General features: G+C 39.2%; 1 protein-coding gene across 1 annotated transcript in view; it reads left to right on the top strand.

The window, feature by feature from the left end:
• Chn2 (chimerin 2) overlaps window positions 1-23,775 on the top strand; it is a 312,915-nt gene that overhangs the window by 264,256 nt on the left and 24,884 nt on the right. Inside the window, exon 7 of the mRNA XM_048339610.1 lies at window positions 14,759-14,836. Within this exon, the coding sequence (XP_048195567.1) occupies window positions 14,759-14,836 (78 nt within the window). The remainder of the gene's footprint in view (window positions 1-14,758; window positions 14,837-23,775) is intronic.

Here is a 23,775-nt window from a genome sequence, read left to right as displayed (position 1 = left end):
GATGGGAGGTTCTTTCCTGAACTCAGCACTAGACAGAGCCCAGGACCAAAGTCAGCAGCCATGCTGACACCCATAGGACTGTGGAAACTATAATTCCTTGGTTTCCGAAATTTGCCTCTGAAAGCACATCCTTCTTACCTTTTCTCCTTCCAATATTATTAGAATATTTGGGCATGCAGTCCACTTTTGAAGTACATTTTTAATGCAACCTCATATTAATTCCACCACATGCCACTAAATAATGAACTATTTCTGATTAAAATACTTCCAGAATCTTAGCTTATTAATCATCTGATCAAATTAAAATGACCATGTGTTTAGGAATTATGACAGGTCAAAAAGAACTATTTTTCCTTATGTCACATAAAGGTAGCTTTAAACTCAACACCTTCCTCACACTAAACCTTACTTTGAAAACATCTCATACACAATCATGAAAGTTAGTTTATTCATTAAATTATATATGTATACACATACAAAGTGGTTCTAGACACCAATCTAAACAATATCTGACTTAAGCTTGAGTTGCCCCTTATAAACTAAAATCCTCTTCATGTGGAATCTACTATTATAATACACATTTAACTAAGAAAATAAGCTCTAAAAAGGTTAAGGTTCACCCAGCTGAAAAGAAAGGGTAAAGCTAGAATGTTAACCCAGACAAACAGCCTAACTCCAGAGTGTTTACTGTTAGCAAAGAATACTTAGAAAACAAAACCTTTTGCCATTTTTAGAGTTTAATTGGCATTTCTATGACCATGATAAGCACACAGCATTTTCAACTGAAATAGAAATAGCACATAGCCAACTACACATTATCATCTTACCAAACTCTGTAGTAGATTTCTGGAAGCATTGGGTAATAGATACAAAATTTAAAAACTGAATTATTATAAAACCGAATGGAATTATAAAGGTTTGAGTTCTTTTAAATACCTTTGAAGTCATTATTAAAATACCAAAAGAGCTAAAATTCTCTCAGCTTTATTATTAATGAGATGTAAATTTATGGGTCTGGATAACTCTATTTGGAAAACATCTATATTGTACAAACACAATCTTTACTATTTGTTTTTATATCTTCTACCTTTTACAAACATATATGACTTTTTATGGTAGAACTTGAGTTATTTTGGCTCAAGGTGAAAATATCCTCAGGAATTTAACCTAACACATATGTTATATACAAATATATTTATGTATATGTAAATATGTATTTATATATGCCTAACTATATATATCCTTTAGGTTAAACATATATTTAAGGTTATGTATATTTAGGTAATATATTATATATCTATGGAGACAGAATTCTATGAGGTTCAAAAGTATGAACTCTAGAAGCAGCTGATTCTGGATTCAAGTCTCAGTTCTTTGATCAGGCAGTGAGAACTTCATTAGGCTCCATTATCTCATTCGTGAAAAGACTGATACTACCCATGCCATGAGATTATTGTGTAAATTAAATGGGAATATAGCTAAGGTGCTGGGTAGGATATGTACTCAGTAGTTGTTAAGGGGGGTTGTTGCTGAATGATTCTAATATTTTGGTTTAAGTGGTAGGGTCATGTGTGGAGACACATAGCTTCAAAGAGAACACAAAGTCTTCAAAGAATGGCTCCTGCATTGAGACCCTTGAGAAAGCACTGAGGAGGAAAAGGGCACAGCCTGTGCAGTAGAGTGAGCTGTAGGCCACACCTAAATGAGTTCCAAAACTGGAGAGCTGCAGATTGTGAGCCCAGACTCTTCACTTAAAATTTGGTTTGCTGATGGCATTGGAGACGAGAAAATAGCAAAAGGATATGCAAAGCTATACTGTTCACATAGTGAAGCTCTCTGGGGAGGTGGGGGAAGAGCAGACTTCCATGCAGATCCCAAACTGGATAGGGCAAGGCAGGAGAAGCATCAGGCTTAGGGTTCCATGATGATTGGGAGGTGGATCCAAGTGTTTCACACCAGCCACAGCTGTAAGATTTGAACAGTCCACCAGCATCAGGGACAGAAAGCCCCAGCCCTCTTTATCGACTGGAAGGCTGCCAGCTGCCACACACTAAAAATAGAATCAGGCCCTTTGTTCCATGAGCTATGGTTTCAGATGGCCAAAGGAAACCCCAGTGACTTTCTTCTTTTCTGAAAAGGAAAGTCAGTCTTTATAGATTCCCTCTTATCATAATCGTTGTTCTTGCTCTCTCTGCTCCACAGCTCTCCTCCTGTGCTCTCTCACAAGGCACCTACAGTCAGGATTTTCTGCATTGCTTCTTGCAAACTGCTCACTTTCATGTTGCTAGAGCCTATATTCCTTTATCATCCCCTGCTAAATCTACCAGGTCTATCAACAGCAAGAGCCACAGTTGATCATCTTTCCACATGGCTTCTCAGATTTCAAATTTTCCTTCTGTCCCTTTTTGCCTCATTCTTTTCAATTTCTTGACCTCTTAGTCATCAGATCAGTCCTGAGCTTCTACTGTTCTATATCTGCACTTTCTCTTTTCTTCTCAGTTCCATACCAGTGATAATTACAATAATCTCCACTCCCTAGAGCTCCAGGGTCCTATACCTGACTGTTGTTGTGGAACACACCTATAATCCCAGCTACTGGGGTAGCTAAGTCATAGCATATAGTAATATACTCAAACCGAAGGCCTGAATTTTCTCACTACTGTCCCTTCTGAATTTTTATCTCATTTAGTAGAAACTATTCAGCTACTCAAGCCCAGAACCAAGAATTATTCTGGAGTTCTTGAATTCTTGGGATCCAACTTGACAATGATAGCCAAAATTTTACCACTCCCTTTAGGTTATCAGCACGACTCACCCCAACACCTCCTGCTAAATGTCATCGTACACAAATGCCATTCTCTCAGTGACACATTTCCTGACCTTCCTAGTTATATGCAGGCTTCCTTACCAACTTTTGCTGTGCTATTATTGCTTTGTACTTTCTCATAGCACTCATCACTTTCTAAAATAATTCTTAAGGTGCTTATGAGCACCTTGTTCTGACTTCCTACCCTCCAAGAGAGCAGAGCTCTTTCTCCCCTATTTATTGAGGTATCTCACTGTCCTAAAACAATTGTAGTGATATTTAATAGATGCTTGATAAATTATTTTATGGAGGAAAGACAGAGAAAGGAAAGAAGGAGGGGAGAAAAGAAGGAAGGAAGGGAGGGAGGATGGAGGAAGAAGGGAGGGAGGGAAAATTAAGGGAATGGAAGGGAAAGGAAGGGAGGGTGATAGTTTTCTTGCTTAAAAGAGAATCAGTCCAGGCAATGATGGCTCACATCTCTAATTGTAGCTACTCAGGAGTCTGAGGATCACAGTTTGAAGTAAGCCTTGGGAGAAAAGTCCATGAGACTTATCTCCAATAAACTTCTGGCTTCTCAGAAAACTCTCAAAGTAGCACTGTGGCTCAAGTGGTAGAATGCTGGCCTTGAGCAAAAGGAACTAAGGGATAGCACTCAGACACTGAGTTCAAGCTCCAGGACCAGTGTGTGTGTGGGGGGGGGGGGCGGGGGAATCAAAAGGGATGGGTGTGGCTAAAAGAGATGGGGGAGAATGATAAAGGGGTGACATTGATCAAGATGCATTGTTCTTGCAAAATGGCATGTTAAATCGAAACACTTTGTACTACTACTAAAAATAAGGAAAAGAAAAAGAATCAAGGATGCTGTGTGTAGTGGCACACACCCTTAATCCTAGCTACTTGGGTAGCAAACGCAAGGAGGATTGTAATTCCAAGACAACCCAGACAAAAAGTTAACAAGACACCATCTCAATCAATAAGCTGGGTATGGTGCATGCAAAAAGTTACTAAAACAAAAAAGGGCCAAGGTTGTGACTTAAGTTGTTGAAATCTGCTGATGAAGCCCTGAGTTAAAAAGAGTGAGAGAGAGAGCTAAGGACAAATTGGTTGTGGTCATTTCAGTTTGAACTCTCTCTCTTCCTGTGATATTCACACTTACACATTAGCATGACCTTTTCTCTTCCCAGAGCAGCAGTGGCAGTGTGAAGGAGCTGTGTCATCACAATATTCTGACTTTCCATATGAAAATGACAGATTTGGTGTGAGGTTGTTCTTCCAAACAGCCACAGTTGAGCCAACTGTAGAGTCTGAAAATCCCCATCTGAACTCAGTCAGGAGCCCAGAGATAAACTTAGCTTTTACTTGGAATGAGCAAGCATCTATAGTCACAATACTGAGCTCTTAGATACCATCAGAAGCTATATTGAGCAGTATCAGCTGCACAGCTGTGAATGGCATCAAGGGCTATTTTGTGTGAGCTATTGTTCACTGTACAAGGCACAGTAGTGGGTTGAAGACATTTATTTTTTATAGTTTTGAAAAAAATGTTTAAAAGGCATCTCTGTTATTTACATGCTGCTGTGGTTTGTGTTGCTCTGACGTTTTTCTTCATACAAAGGTCCACCTTACTCCACCTGCTGACTAGGTAACCCAGTAGGAAGTAACTTGGGGTTCTTGGGGGAATTCTTCAGAAGTGTTGTACCAATTGCTGTACTATAACATGACAAGAAAATGCAATCTGGCAAATTACCCCCAAAAGAGATTTATCAGGATCAACTGTGAGCATGAACAGCAGAAGCCAAGAATAAACACTCCTGGGTTCTACTACACAGTTGGTAAACATAAAATAGAAATTGAGTGTCATGATTATTATAGTAAATCATTCAGGGCACTTCTTTGGTTCATCAGAAGACACCGGCAAATAATAAAAATGTAAAGCAAAGGAAATGGATTAGGAAAATGAGAAGAAAATGACATAGAGCAGAGGCAAAACAGATATGAATTTAAGTTGTTACTTCTCACATTTTACCAGTGCTCTTTTTTCTTTTTATTATTATCCTTAAGTAGTTGTACAAAGAAGTTGGCATTTAATGAAGCAGTTTATGAATACAATATATCTTGATCAGTGTCTACCATTTCAACATTCTCACCCATCCTTCCCTTACCCACACTACCACTCACTCTTCTCGATTTTGTAGGATATACATTAGATTTTTACTACATTCTTCCCTCTTTTCCTTTTCATTCATCTATCCTTTTCCTCTTGCCCCTACAATATCCCTTTCAAGTACCTACTTCCTGATATTTTATTTTGTCTTTGTAAGGAATTACACTATTTGAGGTCTTCTTTGAATTTACCATAATTTAATTAGTAAATTTGTATACACTTGCACACCACCCAACAAATTTTCCAGAAGTATAGTAAAGCCTATTTAAGGAACTCCAATAAATGTCCTATTCTTGTAAAGAAAAAAGTGTCATGCTTTAAGTCCAATATTTAAGAAATATGGCTGGGACTTTTAGGGCCTCATTTAATAATAATATTATGGTACAAAACTTGTTATGTACACAAGAAACTCACGCAAAGAAAAACAACAAATAGCAAACAACAATTGCATGATGAAACGTATGAGATGCCTAAGATGCCTTAAAGTTTTGTCTGTTGCGTGAAGTACCTTTATTTCTACACTAAAGCATTCTGTGGGAAACCTCAAAAACAGCAAAATTATTAACATGAGTCACAATAAAACAGCTGGAGATATTACATGGAAAAATCTATAGTAAGAGCATTGCACCAGAAATCATACCAGATTATTTATCAAGACACAAAATTATTTATCACCTTTTAACCAAGGCATGTTAGTCCATTTCAGAGCCTACACAGGCCCTAGAACCTGGAGTAAAGACTTGAATGAAATGGGGTAAATTCTAGGAAGGACAATGGAACCATGCTTTGACAGTGGCCATTTTTCCCTGCAATACAATCAGAGTGAAAGCTTGACATGTCATTCTATCAGAGACAAAAGTCTCTCTGCCTAGGACAGAACTTAACAGCAGCAGTTCCAGTGTGAGCCAGATCATCCACAGACACTCCAGACTTAGATGGATGGGAATAAAAGCAAGATTTCAATTAGCACATGGATGGAAATATGGGAAGAACCACCTTGGCCTTCCTTCAGAAGTCATGGAAATGTGTCTCCATTTCAACCATCTGCCTTTGCTGTCTCCCTCGTTTTTTATGCTTCATAACAGGAATCAAAGGAGATAGCAAAGTCTTAGGGATGTTCTTACGAAGAGCAAAGTAAATTGTTTTGTAACAAAAAAGTGTTCAGCACACGTAGGATCAAACAGGACAGGTTTAGTTGTGTTGATACAAGAAAACCACCCTTTTGATTATTATTCATCATTTTGGGCTGAATAAATATTTGACTTAGCATTTCTGGTTTTCCTGCTTGCTAATAGGAATGTAGGACCAAATCTAGAATATCACAACAAAATCCAAAATGGAAATACTCCTGAGTTTTTAATCTGCCAGTTCCTGTCAAAGCTATAGAGAAGCCATTTAGACCCTACATAGGACACTACATATATGAGACAGTGAATTTGGATATTAGCATTCAGTTGGTATGCTCATAATCATGCCATCAAGGGTGACCCAGAGAATGAAAACAAATGGTAAAAATAAGTTTCCCACACCATCTTGAATGAATGCCAGAGGGGATATCTAGTGTTCAGGGTGCAATCAGGTTTTTAGTTGCTATAACAAAATACCTGAGATTATTAACTTTTAAAGAGGAAGGTTTATTTTGTGTCACAGTTTCAGAGGTTTCAGTCCATGGTCAATTAGACCTGTTGCTTTGGATGACTGGCAATGGAATATATTATAGTGGATAACATGTGGTAGAAGAAAGCAGTTCACCTCATGGAAGCCAGGAAATAGGTTCTAATCAGGCTATTCCCCCAATGACCTTTCTCCCATTAGGACCCACCTTCTCAAGGCTCAACTACCTCCCAATATGGCTTTAGACTGGTCACCAAACTTTTAACACATGAGCCTTTAGGAGACATTTATTATAATTACCACATTAAGATGTGATGTTTTGTAGCTTTGGGAAAATATTACACAACACAGAGTTATCACTCAATCTTAGTCTCCTAGATCTATGCGTGGGAGTAATGGTCTAAATGCAAAAGAGATCAAGATGATTTTTTATAAAATTAGAAGTTATTTTGAAGACCTGCTGAAAAAAAGGGGGGCGGGGAGTAGAATTTATTTTTCAAGAGAATTTTCCTGAGTGTCTAGCCAGGAATGGCATCATGCTAGTTACTAGAAAGCTAGAATAAATAGAACCATGGGTCCTCTTTAAAGGTGCTTTTTAAGTTTTGTAAATTTATAAAAGAAAAAACACTTTTTATGGACACAGGAAAAATGAGTCCTTATACTACTGCTGGGCTATAATGGAGTGCCAGAGACTTCTGTGAAAAGAACATTAAGAAGCCCGATTGTAAGCCAGAGAACATGCTTCAAGTTTTTCATCTATGGAATGAAAATAATGATACCTACTTTTCATAAGAGAAATACATAATAAACATATAGTCCCTAAATATAGAGTACTATTTCTAGTATTCTTCTAGCTCAAAACCTAGGGCCCATAGGGACTGTGACTCTGGAGCTTACTCTTGATGTAGCCCCCACTTGATGTATACTACCCCCACTTTCTACTATTTTATGTTCTCAAAATAGATATTCTGGTCCAGAAAAAACTGCCAAGTGTGTCACCCCTAGATTATATATATCAGAAGCTAATGGGAGTAAAATCAATAGATAATGATGGTAATAAGCTTCTGTAGTGATTTCTTGATCTTCAGGTATCTTGTAGCAATGCTTACTTATTCATTTAGTAAAATTTGACTGTATATGACATGAGAGTTCTAATTGTGATGAAAGGCACATATCATACCTGAGCTCATAAAGCCTACAAGGCTAGTGGGCTCCTAGTTCATAACTTTCAAATCAAACTAATAGAGGCATAGTTATAAATTCTCAGTGTGACAGCAGGGAAGTAGTGGGAGGCAAGGCCAGAAGGAGTCAGGAACCAGACCACAAAGGCCCATTGGCCATGGTATGAATTTTCACTTATACTTAAATAGTCTATGAAGGTTTTAGGTGACATGACAGGAGGTAGGGTGCTGTGAGCATGAAAAGAAACATTATCACATTTTGTAAAGTTATTGATTCCTTTGGGGGGGGGATTCAATAGTATTTACCATGTTCTTACTGTCATCTTTTTAAAAGATAATCCACCTAAATAGAAGCACTTGAGATGTGTGCAGTGAGTGTCAGCTCTAGGAACATGGTACAATCCCTGAGGGGATTTCTAAAAGTCTGGGCCTCATTCCCAGAAATTTTGGATTTAATTCATCTGAGGTGGAGCTTGAGCATGGTTTCTATTCGGCTTTTGTTTGTGCCACTCCTAGGGCTTGAACTCAGGCCCTAAATAGTATCCCTGAACTTTTTTTGCTCAAGACTGGTATTCTACCACTTGACCCACACTTCCACTCCTAGCTTTGGGGGTAGTTAGTTGGAGATGGATCTCATGGGTCTTTCCTGCCCAGACTGGTTTTAAACTACAATCCTCATGTCTCAGCCTCCTGAGTGGCTAGGTTTACGGGTGTGAGCTCCCAACCTCCAGCACTGAGCATGTTTTGTTTGGGGTTTGTTTTGTGTGTGTGTGTGTATCTCTTTTGGTGGTAAAGGCCAAAAGGAGGAGGTGTTGTTTTTCTCTCTGGGCTGATTCTGTCAGATAAAGTCACAGGATAAATAGAAAGTATAAAGCAAGGGTCCTCCACCAGCACCACTGTGAACTTATTACACGTGTAGTCGATTCTGGCCTCATATGGACTAAACCAGGAACTGCAACTATGGACACAGCAGCCTGTGTCTTATTAATCTCTGTGATAAGAGAAAAATCAACAACTGCTCTCGCTCAAGGCTGTTTCTCTTGTGAAACGATGAGGTGGTAAAATATTATCATCTAAGCATTTAATATAATAAAGCTTTTGCTATTTAAAATAATTTTTATATAATGGAGATGCCAAATATTCAGGAAATGATAGTACAGTAAAAGAAAATAAAGGTCAATGTGTTTCTCCACCCAGCATTAAATGTTGGCATATCTTTAGCAGCTTGATGTGGGAGAGATATTTTGCTGTGTTTCTCATATTCTCTGTGTACTGGAATATATTCTAGTCTAGAGACTAGACTAGATATAATTCTGCAGATTATTTTCACCTAACACTCCATATTATGTAACATCTTAAACAACTTGGTTAATACATAATATGCCTTACCTTTTTATACCACAACTTATCTAACTTTTCCCCAATATTGAATGTTTGGAATTTTTCTCATCTTTAAGATGTTATTGTTTTGACTTATGTCTCGATTTCTATTTGTCAATATCTCTATATCTAGCTATCTATCTAGAGAGAGGGGGTCTATTTAAATATTAAAAGAATCCTATAAATAGAATTAGGGGCTCAATGCACTTGAACATTTTAGAATCTTTTGCTACATTACCAGATTTCCTTCCAAGCAGAGGTATTTTGTATAAACATTAGCAAGATATTAGCAACTTCTCCTCACAACACCCTCTCCAGCATGAGTAAAGTTCATTTTCCTTTCATTCATGGTCAGGAGGCCTCAGAAGCCCATAGTAGCAGGCAGGTGGTAGCAGATAGGTTATAGTTTGGGCTGTCAGTGTCTAAGAGAGATTCAGACTGAAGACAGAGGAGTGTGAGGGACCTGGGAATATAAACACTAGAGTTGGAATCATGAGATGGTGATCCAAAGGTTTATGAGGACATTTCCAACAAATCCTCCATAAAATGCAGTGCCCAACTCACTTAAAGTCAGTGAAAGAATTGTGGATTGATGGTAAAAACAAATCACCTTTTAGAAAGTACTACTCAGTACTACTAATGCAAATGGTAGTTCCCCTGGGAGGCCAAGCGATAGGCTTGCCAGAAACCAGGTGGAAAAAGCCACCTGGTGCTGGGTTTTTTACTATCAGAGCTGTTAGAAAGGCAGGCCTCTTTCTGCTCCTGTACCATTTTTGGGTAATGCACAGGCCCTGCAAATGATCTTCTTACCCTACTCTTCTCATCCATTAATCTAGCCTAATGCTTGGGTTACCTTACAACATTTCTTCTTGTTGTTTTTATCTGACTCTTTCATATATTTAGGATCCTACTCATAGAAAGGAAGGAAAGGAGTTAAAGGCCATAGAAAGCAGAATTTCAACTTTCTTAATAAGGAAAAAAATAAGTAGTGAGCTTATTGCACCATTTATCTGTAGTCTTGCCTGCTTTCCATGGCATCGTTAGTGGGGCCTGCTTCTACAGGGGAGCCTAGGAGGGCAAAAGTGGCCTCTTTACAAGTAGTCCAGTGGACACTGGTCCTGCTAGCAAATGGACTAATAATAAAAATTGACATTTAACTGCTCGATAACTTTAAATATGAATATTATTAGGAGAGGTAGCTTTGATAGATTTTATGTATGCCCAGAATAACTGAAAACAAATGTTTTAAAAAAATTTTACAAGTATGTTTTTAGAAGCTGTATTTCCAATAGTCAAAGATGAAAACAAGTCAAATGTCTATCAGATGCTGAGTGAATCAACACATCTAGTATATCTATGCAATGGATTACTATTTAGCAATAAAGAGGAATAAAGTTGTGATCAACACTATGACATAAAAGAACATTGAAACATAATGTAAAGTGAAAGAAACAGACATACCACCACAGTCATGTATTATGTGGTTCTTAGGTAAGAAATATTCACAATATACAAGTTTATAGAGACAAAATGTCATAATTCTGGTTACCACAGGCTAGGGAGAAAAGGGACTGAGGAGTGACTTCATAGGGGCACAGGGTTCAATTTGAAGTGATGAAATGTTCTGAAACTAGACGGTGGTAATGGTTGAAGAATATTGTGTATTGGTTGAAGAATATTATGAATGCACTAAAAATTATCAGATTATAAGTTAAAATGGGTATAATGGTGAATTTTATGTATTTACCAAAGTTGGTAAATTTTTTGTAGAGTAGGAAAAGGCATAGACGTAGTTCATAGTGACAATGAAGGGCTACCACTTGCCACTTGTATGACCTTATTATGGTTTGAACTCTGTTTCCATGTCTTCATCTGTAACTAGGAGGTAACTACAACAGAGCTATACTTTTGGCATTTAAAATCCTACCTGAGTCAATATGTGCAAGGTGCTTAGCATAATACCAGGCACATGGTAAGAATGCTATAAATATTTGTTATTAATGTAACCCAGTTATTCTCAATGGTACGCAATGTTGCCTTCCAGGTATCATTTGGCCATGTGTGAAGACAGTCTGAGTGATCACAGTTGGGGAGTTCAATTAGCATCTAGTAAGTAGAGGCAATTAATTATTCACTGAACAGAGCAGCCCCTGAAACAAGGAATGATCTAGTCAAATGTCAGTAGTTCCTAGGAGAACCCCTGGTTTAAACAAAACATGTAGAGAAATGTGCTTCATGTCATGAATGTATAGATAAAAGTAGGCCAGGTGGGAATTTCTATGTGAGCATCAGCAAAAGGACTCCATATCCACTGTGTATTGAGAACACTGCCTTTGACATTGTAGAAGATGTAGAGGGGGCCAAGGAGCTGTTCTTGAGGGGCTTAGATAAAGATGAGCTCTGTGTGAGCACGTTCTCTAAAAGGGAAGATTTTACCAAGAGATTCTTGTAATCATTTTTCTTTCATAAGAGGGTCACACCAGGTCACAGTGCTAACACAGTCCCTGTGAGCAGGACACCAGAGAACAGTGTGTGGTTCCTGCCAATGGCTGAATGTATCTTGTGTTTGGGTAAATGCTACTGAATCAATTTCTCAAATAGAAATCACTGTTACCAACAGATATTAAAATCACTTATTATAAGTAGAAGCCTAGATGTAAGAGAAAATACTAATTCTCTTGTACTCAACCATCCATATACAAAAAGGAAAAAGAGATCCTTTCTGTTCTGTTATTATTTAAAGAGTGAGTTTATCACATCAGAAACTAATGGCATAGGCCAGCCATCAAAAAGTCTTTCTCGATTTGTTACCAGTGAAGTTTTGGAAAAGGATCTCATTTCCCAGCTCCTTCTTTACATTTAGGCTAAGCACTGGAAGCCTTTTCTAGGTATGCCAAGCCTCTGCTTACTCTCTCTCAGGGCCACTTGAAATTTAGGACTGGATTTTTGACAGAGGGCTAAGAAGTCAGAAGAAAGCACCTAGAAGGCAAAACCCAGGAAGTTCAAGTGTTTGGACACTGAAGTACAGGAAAATGTGAACACAGGATATAGTGGAAGACACCATGCTATATGGACTCTTGTACCCATCTTTCTCTACAACTCTGGCTTCCTATGTATGCAAACGCTTTCCAAGCATTCCGTGTGTATGAGCTTGAATTGGGGTTTGAACTCAGGTCTTCATGTTCTTGCTTGGCTTTTTTTTTCTCAAGTCTGACATTTTATCACTTGGTCTATATCTCCACTTGCAGATTTTTTGCTGCTTAGCTAGACATAAGAGTCTCTTGGACTTCTCTGTCTGGTCTAGCTTTAAATCATGATGCTTAGATCTCAGCCTCCTGAGTAGCAAGGATTTCAGGTGTGAGCCACCAGGGCCCAGATCTTTTCAAGCATCTTATTCAGACGCTTCTATGGGGAAAAAATCTTATAATATTCCCTTAAAGGAGGGAAACAAGGCTGAATTAGGCATAGACATCTCACAATGAGTTTGCTTGCAATGGGGAGAAAGATATATTACCAATTGCTCTAATACAAGACAATGATAAGTATCAGAAAAGTGTAGGGGAAATACTATATGAGTTCAGAGGACAGAGTTTACCTCTAGTGGGGAGTCTGGAAAAGTCCTTTTGGAAAGGGTGACATATGAGTTAGGATGTGAATGTTGGCAAAATACAGAAATGTAAAAAAGGTCAGAGCAAACAATATAGGAGATAAGTTTAGTATGTCAGAGATTTTTTTAAGACTGTGTGGGAAAATGAGGTAAGTGGATATATTGGGATATGTTCATGAAAAAACTCCACAATGCTAGGACATACTTAAGCCAGGGAGAAGCATTAGCATATTCCAGGCAGATGGAAGCACATTGTGCACCTGCGTGTAAAGTAGACTAGAGCGATTGTGGGGATCTGATCTGTGGGATAAGAATTTTGGAAGACTTGACCAGGGTTTCAGATAAACATGATAGACATGACAGACAGTGTTTAGCAACTCAACTTAAAGATGCTTCCATTATAGCTGTGGCTCCGCATGTCCTTGGGGAAATTATTTAACTTCTCAGAGCCTCAATCTCTTCATCCATTAAAAGGGATATAAAATCTTGACCCTCAGAGCCAGGTGCTGAAGATTACTCAAGAAAGTGCATTTAATGCATTCTGTGCATCACCTGGCTTCAACATAAAACTAGGCTGTCATTTATAATCAAAGATAATAAATGAAACTAGAGGACAGATTTCCATCTACACACAAGGAAAGGATGAATCCTCTGTTACTCAGGCAGGCTGTTTGGAAGGGCTCTGATGAGATATGGAGCTATGCCTCATAGTATACAGAATAAAATTTATGGACCATCCATATCCACAGTGCTCCAGACAGCTACATTCTTCCTAGTTGTTTTTCTTTTTCTCTTATAGTTCCTAAAGTATTAATTTTACCATCTGACATTGGCTGTAGTAAAGTCCACCAACAGATCAAGAGCACTCCCAAGACATCACAATTGCCCTACTTTTATTAATGAAGAAATCTAGGAACAAAAGGAAGCCATCAAATGAATAACATTTTTACAAGCAGGAAAAGCTATTTGTGTAGGCTGAGGCATGATGGACAGATGGACAGCAGTGTCATTTGGAAGAGAAACAATTGTGGTATTACAGTTTTAAGTTAGGGAATTGTCTTTGTGAAATAAAAGGGGGGAGGGGAAACATGGGAGGGATCCTATAGTAAGAAATCATGCCTCTTGTTCTGTAACTGGCTGTAGAACCCACAGCCAAAGGGCTTTGCTTTTTTTCAGTGGCCTCATCTGTGCTCAGGTGGTTCCAATTTAATATATGCATAAGAATAAAGATGGAGCTTTCAAGTGCTGGGATAGATACTTTTAAAAAGAGATGAAGCTTTATCCCTACAAGATTAAACAATCACTGGGGTTTTAAGGTTTAATCTGCTGGGAATTTAGCTCAGGACAGGGTAAGAGACCCATAATAATTGGATACAGCCTCGGATTTTGAACATCAGGGGTAACACAGGTGTGTGTGTGTGTGTGTGTGTGTGTGTGTGTGTGTGTGTGTGACAGAGAGAGAGACAGAGACAGAGACAGACAGAGAGATGTGCTAATAATTAAGAGAGGTTTTTCCTTTGCAGTGATGTGCGTGTCCCTCCTGCCTCCTTGGCTCTTCAGTGGTGGAGTGGCTATGGCTGCTGGGGGTTGCTGCACACATGAATGTGTGCTATTGTTCTAGGCACACGCCAGCCTTAAGAAACAGCACAAAGCAGGCCCATCTCTATTGAGCAGCAAAGCCTCCTCCATCACTCAAACCAGCCCTTTCAGGTCACATGCCAGAGGCCCCTGCAGACAGGACACAGCTGCCTCAAATCTGCTGCCTAACATTAGCTCTGACAGCTCTGAGCTGCCCAGAATCCAAAGGGAAAAATAGAAAGAGCTGAGATTCAAGCACTATGTTTTCTCAGGAGATGTGGCTGGAAAATGAGAAAAAATGTGCTGTAGTTCGGAAATCGAAGCTAGGCAGGAAACGCCAAGAGCTGCTGGCTGTGGCATTGGGGGTGAAGGTAGGAGTGAAAAGTGTCTTTCTTTGGCCCCCTCTCAAGCTCTTTGCCTGTTCACAGATCTCCTCCCTGGTTCGAAGGGCTGCCCTCACGCACAACGACAACCATTTCAACTATGAGAAGACACACAACTTCAAGGTAAGCCTCTGCATCCTTGCTTCTGAGGGTATAGGACAGGTGAGGGTGTTGTGTGGAGTTTCTATTGTATCACTAGTGATAAAAGAGGCAGCAAATCCCTCTATTTTCCATATTTAACTACATACTTAACCACTGTTGCTTTGCCTCAATTCAAACTGGAGGCCTTAGAAAGCAAATTGTTCCTGGAAACACCTACCTGTATGTGTGTGAGAGAATCAAGTCCGCTTCTCTTCATGTTCCCATGTCCAGGGGAAGAAAAACAGAGCATGCCCAGTGAGTGGCATTCAGAGATGTTCTGGGGAAAAGCCTTGCAGTACTTTTCCACTCAGAGGAGCAGTAAGAACATGGCTGTCTCTGAGCAAGTGAAAACATTTTATGTTTTGTCTTTTGTTTTTACTGATGCTAGCTAACTCCCTTTGTTTCCATGCAGTTATCTGGGAAAGTCAATGGTTATTAGACAATCCCATCCAGTGGCTTCTGTGTGTAATCCAGTGCAGGGGCACCCTGGCAGCCTGGCCAAGCGGGCCTGGCTCACCAGACCAAACAAAAAAGATAGGGAGACCTGGAGAGAATTTAAGTGGACTTTCTCACATGTTATCTCCACTTTAGACCTGCTCTTGGAGATATGATCTGCTCTTGTCGTCCTTGGTCCCATTGTGTCACTTAAGAGGTGCTGGTAAGGAAAGCTGATGCCAGCTTGCACAGCTTGTGACGCTGGCAAGGGAAAGAGACAAGGTGAAGATAGAGACTCATCCAAGCAAATGCACTAACAATTTGAACACGTGGAAGGCTGGAGATGAAGGAGCAAGGAAGAAAAGAATAAGCAGAGGAAACAATGTGAATGCCTTCTGTTAACCTCTCATTTTCTTTAGGATTGAAAGCTTGAGTGATGGTTGGAATGAGATAACTCTTAGACAGAGGTGACAAGGGAAACTGATTTTCTTTTTCTTTCTTTTTTTTTTTTTGCCAGTCCTGGGGCTTGGACTCAGGGCCTGAGCACTGTCCCTGGCTTCTTCCCGCTCAAGGCTAGCACTCTGCCACTTGAGCCACAGCGCCACTTTTGGCCATTTTCTGTATATGTGGTGCTGGGGAATCGAACCCAGGGCCTCATGTATATGAAGCAGGCACTCTTGCCACTAGGCCATATCCCCAGCCCCGGGAAACTGATTTTCTTCTGTTGTTTTCCCCATCCTTCTAAGGATAGATGTGCATCTATGAAGCACACATTCATATCAGTCTTCTTGGCTTCCCTGCTTCTGTTTCTAGAAAGCAAGCTGTTGCAGGCATTTGCAAGCTATCCTTGAACTGTGGAATGAAATTATTCACCCCTGCACCTTAGCATTCAGGTAAAGAATTAGTTTAGATAGGTCCTCTTCCTTGCCAAGACTCAATATTTTTCTCATCACTGAACAGTTACATGGCTAACTTACAGCATGAAAAATCATTTGTTTCCTCCTTCCTATTTTCTATTCTCGTCCTCATTAATTTTTTTTGCCTTAAGAAAATGTTTTTCTGACTTTTTGGCAAAAATCCCTGACTTTTTGTATCCTGTGAATGTACTAACAAGTATGAAAGGGTGGATCTTCTTGGACTTGCAAACCTTTTCCTTCCTCTCAAAAATTCCAGTTATTTTGGCTTTACAATACCCTTATGATTATTCTCTACCATACTGTTTTGTGAAATTATTCTGTATGTATATACTGCACTTGAGTTGATGTCAAAAACACACGGACAAGTAAGTGTAATAATTTTCAAATAGATGTCAGTCTTTTTAATCCTCCATCTCTGAATGAAAAATGTATTGTAGGACATTTTAAAACAAGAAAGCTTGTTGGATCCCATTTCTTTGATTGCTAGACTAAATATTTAACACTGAAAATATTTGATATATTAAATATTTGTCATTGAAATACATCAGCAGCTTTAAAATGTTTACATAAGAATTCAGTCTTTATGCAATGTGACCCCTTGTAACTTAAAGTTATTAGAGGAAGAAAACAAAGGATGGACAAGTTGTTTGAGAGGGATAAATAAATCAGATAGAAGCATGTCTCTTCTGTGTTTTAAATCCTTTGAAACTTAGCAGACCCTGGAGTAGCTATGGCTTTTGGTAGCATTGTGTGTGCCCATGTCCTTGAGAATGGCTGGAGCCATTCTCTGAATTCATTGTCCATTCCACCCCCCACTCCCTTCCTCCTCTCTTTTTCTCCAACTAACTATAAGTAGAAACTTTGCACAGTCTTTAGGAGAATAGTCTAAAAGGAGGCCCATGCTATAAATACAGTAGTATACATTTAGCAACAAGCCACTCATTATTCATCTGATTGGAATTTGTGTTTTATATGTCCATTTTACATTAGCTTATTATTTATGTTGACTTTGAATAATTTTTATTAAAAATTGCTATTGTAATTCAGGTTACTATTTGATACCATATATATATATATATATATATATATATATGGCATAGAGTAAGTGTTCAATAAAAAGAATGAATAATGTCATTTTCATGTTTATCAACTAATTGTCTTTGCTTAATCCTATTTATACTCTTTTCCAGTTTTTATTATCTTTAAGTACAGAGGGGTTTCAATTCAACATGCTAGTTTATAAGTACAATGCATGCCAATCAGTGTCTGTCTATAATCTTTACAGAGGTCCTGATCGACCAGAGGAGCTTGAAATCTGATTCCATAAAAACATTCTTGGCCCTAGCCAGGTTTATTTCCTCCAGTGAAGTGACACTCCTTCTAACTGAACAGAAACTCACATTATATAAATAAGGAATCTGAATTTTCTAGCCACCATTTACTCCCAAGAATAGTAAATATCTTGTGCGCTTGCTTTTCAAACAAAGCCTGTCTAGAAAAAGTCAGAATTCATCCAGGACAAAAGATTTTTGGACACAAATCATTTCACGTAATAATGCTTCTACAATTTGCAACATTCTACAATTTTCTAGGGTTGCCTATACCCTTTAGGCCCACGGAAGCTTTGGTTAAGGAAATGGTGAAATTAACAGACTCTAAAATGAAAATTGCCTGTCAAGAGAAAAATACATTAATTCTACAACTCTGTTAATCAGCTGGCTAAACGAGACTTTTTTCTGTAGATGGATTAATCTTCTTAATGGACCATCCTAATGACCTTTAAATTGCTTCAGGACAGCAAACCTTAAAGCCACAACAACCTGGATGACTGTCCTCTCTACCAATCTTAGAACATGATGAGGCAGCTGTAGCTGCGTAGTTGATATCTGGGCTTCCTCCTCCTCCTCTGTTAAAGGGAATGTTATGAGGTTTAAGGAAGGCATATAAGTCAGGTACCAATGGCTGGTGCCTTTAATCCTAGCTACTCAGGGAGCTGAGATCAGAGGATGGAGGTTCAAAGCCAGCCTAAGTAGGAAAGTCTACGAGACTCTCATCTCCAATTAACCATCAAAACAGCTGGAAGTGAAAGTGTGGCTTAAGTTGTAGAGTGCCCACCTTGCACAAAAAAAGCTAAGATACCATGCCCAGGCCCTGAGTTTAAGCCCCAGCACCAGCAGAAAACAAAACAAACAAGCAAAAACAAAAAAGAATACATGTAAATCAGTTATCAGGCACCTTGCAATAAGTATGTATTTGGTGTAACTTTGTTATTATTTTATTAAACATCCTATTTGCAACTCTCACTTCTTTTTTGCCTTTGCCTTTAGTTTGTTCTGTGTATTTCTTATTTTCTGCCTCCACATCTTCATAGTTCTCTTTCATCTTTTCTTGTTAAATAGACATCAGGAAATTATATGTAAGTCAGACTTTGTGTCATGGTGACTAAATACTTGACATAATCAACTTGAGAGAAAACATTAAAGCTCAGTTTCAGATGTTTAAATTAATAGTCTGGATCCACTGATTATGGGCCCATGATGAGACACAATATCATTGTGGTTCAAGGAAGTTATAGACGCAGAGAGCAAGAATTCAGGAAATGGCCATGCCAAGTTACCACCAGAAGATTACACACCCAGAAACCTACTTCATCCAGGCTTCATCTCCTGAACTTTTCAGCATCGCACAAAATGGGAACCTAGGCTTTGACATAGTATCCTGTGAGGGACATTCCATATATAAACTGTAACTCCTGATCAGACAGAAAATCCCTGGGGTGAGGGTTTCTATCTGGTTCTAAAGACTGGTTCCCAGCAAGGCCTGTGTGTAGAGCAGGTCCAGCTAAGAAGGCTTTCAGTGCTCGTAGAGATTGTGTTTAGAAGATAACTTATGTTTCTATCTACCCACAATTTCCCCTTGAGAGACTCCCTCCTCCCTCTCTACCTCCCTACCTCTACCTGGCTTATGTGTCGTATGCACTTGTGTACCTTGTCCTTGAGCCTTTTGCAGATAGCTGGCTCTTGCCAGGGTCATCAGATTGCTATAGAGATGGACACTCTAATAGGGCATGCCAGACCAGCTCACCATTTGTCCAGGTATAGTAGATAGGCAGTACTATACAAGTTCTAACACATGATGGATCATGTACCCCAGTTTACTGTGTCCTGGCATCATGTGTGGTGACTCTCTATAAAGTGACCCATTGGGATGTAAATGAAATGGTTGCCCTACTTATTGTTTTATGGCCCCCTCTCACCCTGAAGACTGGAGCTGCACCAGCAGACCCTGTTCCCTGGCATGTTCCTCTAGCATACCTCACCCTATGTGCTCCTGTATGTGTTTCCTCTGACATGCACATGCATCCCAGAATATCCCCAGAAGTAGGCCCAGAAGTTCATGTTATTGAGAATGTGTACTATTGTTATTGACCATTTTTCTGCCGTTCACTGGTGTCTATGTTGTTTTTGTTACTGTTGTTTTGTTTGTCTGAGGGCTTTGGCAGATCAAACCCAGGGCCTCACACATCCTAGATAGGCAAATATTCTATCATAGCTTTCTTCTTTGCATTCTTATCAGTAGTGGTCACTCACTATGGGACAAGCCATCTTTACTTCCTGCATGCACACATCTGTTTCTCTTCCTCCTTGATCTCATAACAATGTGTCTCCCTTGTTCTCACTTGCATACTTGTTGGGTTTTCCATTGCCATTCACCCTCACCAGTCTGTCAAGGTCCAGCTCCTGTGCATTTAGAATCAAGGACCATAGAATGACACACCTATACTTTCAAATGGTAGAAATGGGCTTCAAAGGTAGATGTGGCCTTATTTTTTATCATATGCAAAAAAGGCTCTTATGGCACAAGAGATTCAAGGGTGAACAACTCAAGGGAAAGGCAAAACCTATTGCCAATATCAAGTGAGGCACTCAAGATGACAATGGAACAGACAGGCTTATAAATATGGGCTTTGTAAAGAAGATGTCCTTTTGGGTAATTAATGATAAGCAATAAATGGTAATTAATACAAACTCTATTTTCAAGTTATATAGAACTCTTTAGTTGAATAAGACCCTATTATACAGGAGGAGCTCTAGAGTTCCAGGGGACTTCTCAGGTAGGACATAGACAGGGACTTCTCTCTGTCGCTGTCTATTTCTATCATCTATCTGTGTATTTCTGTCTCACTCTTTGTCTCTCTCCCTTTCTGTCATTTTTTTCATCATCTTGTTCATAGTCCTTCCCTCTCTCCCTTCTTCTTTTTCCTTTTCTCTTCCTTTTTCCTTCAACTCTTCTCTTTGTGTGTCTTTTCTCTTCCTGATTTCCTCAATTCCCTTCTTTCCTTCCCTCTCTCCTTTTGCTGCAGTGGCCATTGCATTCCCTTGTGCAGTCTGGGAAGCAATATTTGTTTTTCTCTCTTCACAGAAATGTCTTATCTTCATCCACAATTGTTTCCAGAACTAGACTGAGGATAAACTCTAGTTTATATGTTATAATACCAACCACAACATCCCAACTTTAATTCCCAGAAAGTGACTTAGAGTGACCTGACTGGAACCACAGTGCTGTGCTACTCAGGTGATGCTGGCCACGGACTTACATCTGTAAACTGTGGCATGACTGTGGGTGGCTGGGGAGTGGATACCTCCTGCATCTTCATGAGGGAAAGGTCTTCTCTGGGGCAGGTCCCTCACATGCATCAGCACTGATCTCTTCCCATGTGTCTTGAAGGTCCCTGACAACTTTACATGAGAGTTCATCTTTTTGTTATTACATTCTGTTTGAGGCAAATCATAAGTTACTCTGAGGGCAGATATTATTAGTATTATTAGTATTAACATCAGTTACTGTGAGCCCAGACATTTTGTCTTGAAGCTTGGTTTTTCCATCTGTCTGGGTTTAAGGAAGACTCTGTGCTTCCAAGCTAATCTTTTATCCAGTACACTGTCACCATTCTGTTATGTTGAAGCCTGAGAAAAGTTGGGAAAGAAATAAGGTTCTTCTCTAGCATCACACCCAGACCTCAGCCCCCACTGGATTCACCTGTCTGTTGGCTTATTCCACTGAATGCCATCCTGAGACCAGCCATCTTTTATTTCCAGATCTGAGCTCTTCCTCCACTTCATCATTGCAACTTTGCTCCCACAGATACATAATAGACTTGATTTGGAACATCACTTGATTCCTGAAAAGGCTATTAGGAAGGTGCTCAAAGTCTCTTTCCTTAGGACTCTGTGAGTCACTAAGATTTATTATTTCTCCACAAGTGGTACCTGTGAGTCAACTTTCTATAGTACCAAAACAGGAGAGAAAAATCAACTTACGAGAAGGAAAGGTTTCTTTTGGCTCATGGAAGTTTCATTCTATGGTCACTTAGTTCCATTGTTTTTGAGTTTGAAGTGTGGCAGAACATCATGGAAAACATGGGGCAAAGCAAAGCTTGTTCCCGAATGGCCACTGTGAAGCAAAAAGACGATACTTTGGGATACGTTCCATGGCTTCTCTGAGTTTGTTTCTTCCTCTACCTTACATTTGGAACACTTTGAACCTATCTTTACTATGTGCTTAGTACAGAGTGTTTTATGATTATTTGTTCAGATGCCTATCTCCTCCATTACTGTCAATATTTGCTCCTTGAAGCAAGTGTCTATGTGTTAGTCATATTTAATTTCCTGTCCCCACCTCTATTTCCTGGCAATGGGGTTATATGAGAGAAAGAGACAAGTGGAGAGGCAGAAAAGGAAGAAGAGAGAGAATGAGGGGGAAAAGGAAGAGCAGGAAGAAGAGTAGCAGGAAAAGGATTCTGGGGTCCCATATCCCCTGCTAGGGTGCATTTACAATGATCTGACTTCCTCTAACTAGGCCCCTCCTCATAAAGTTTCCACCACTTCCCAATAGCACTTTCAGCTGGGATCAAACCTTGTTTTGCATGATGTTTTAGGGAACATTTAAGACCCAAACACTAATACTAACAGTCTGTGCCTAATTTGAAAAAAGCCCATTCATAAAATGACATCTTAATTAATAGTTTTGTTGTAAATGGGTCTTTTCAAGACTGAGCAGCATGTTGTTTTTATTCAAAGGAATTGCTTTCATGACACGACAGGGATTGCAATCAAGAGTGGAGACAATTTTTGCAGTAGGGTCTCGTGAAGGTGGTATCTGATCTGCTTACCAGGACCTAACATCATCATTTGCTTTCTTGGCCAGACTGGATGTACATATGAGGACACTGCCTTCACTGTGCATAAAGCCTTTACAACCTAACAGGACCCAAGGAAAACAGTGCTGCTGACTCCCAGCTTAGGCTGTGTACTAAGGAAATGACTTGTCCAAGTGACTTCACAAATATCAGTCATTTATCAAAGAGGCCCGTTCAGTGTCAGCTGTTTACCTGTTACTAATTTTATATAAGTGATTTTCAGGCCTAAAGAAAACACAGTTCCAAGAGATTGTTATAAATGCCCAATTCTGGTATTTCTGTACCAAGAAATACAGAAATCTGCCTTTTGCGTTTTGTTTTTCGGCATGGGAGTGAGCACCAGAAGCATTATTTTAAACATTCTTAGCAAAGGAAGCCATTTAGTTATGTATACCTTTACTGAGCAAATTCAGACTGAAGATTTATTATGTTCCAGGTACCAGGAGGATAATGAGATGTGAGAGTTGACTCTTTCTCTGTTCAGGGGTTCCTGGCCAGGGTACTTTGCCTCCAGGGAACATTTGGCAATGACTAGGGACATTTATTATTATTATTATTATTATTATTATTATTAATTATCCTCACCCTTAGGCATGCTCCATTGGCATGTTGGAGAGACAAAGGATGCAGATGGGCTAAACATCCTACAATGCCTCAGCAATTAAGAGTCTTCCAGTTCCTACATGAGCAGCACTGAATGCAGAAACACTGTCCTAGACAATGGAAAGCCCCAGGAAGTTTGTCTGTTTATTTTGCATTTTTCTTCTTTTCTCCTTACACTAAACTCATTGTAAATCAGCAGTTACATTCTCTTACCATGACTCGGGAAAGGTTTTTTTTTTTCTTCTCATTTTTTAATTCAGATTTTCACATTTTATTAGAATAATATTGATATTATGAATGTTGCACAAACATGAAAATAAAAACAAAGACAATTTTAAACATTTAGTAATTGAATACATATACACAATATGGCTTTTAAATGATGGTAACTTAAAAAAAATGATGGTAACTTAAAATAAGTAGGCCTATGACGTTTTGATCAAGAATGTGTCCCAAGAACATGATACTGATGACTTCTTGACACTGAGAGGAATTAGAACAAGAATATCTCACTTCATGGCATGGATGTTTTAGAAATTTAACTCTCTTTTTTTATGGAATAGTCTTTTTTTCAAATGCAACTGGACTTGCTCATGCACCTTCCCAGCAGCTGGAGCAGTGCCCCCTAGGTATTTCTGCTGTAAATTACTTGAATTCTGCTCCTTGAACTCACTCAGTTTGACTGCCTGACCAGATAAGTCTTCAGTTTTCAGCCTCCCAGAGACTCTAGCTGGAAACTTCTTTATAAAGTTGGTCAAAAACAGCTT

This window comes from Perognathus longimembris, chromosome 2, assembly GCF_023159225.1.
Source record: "Perognathus longimembris pacificus isolate PPM17 chromosome 2, ASM2315922v1, whole genome shotgun sequence".
Lineage (NCBI taxonomy): Eukaryota > Metazoa > Chordata > Mammalia > Rodentia > Heteromyidae > Perognathus > Perognathus longimembris.
Note: the sequence above shows the minus strand (reverse complement) of the source record. Positions and strands in the feature narration are given on the sequence as shown.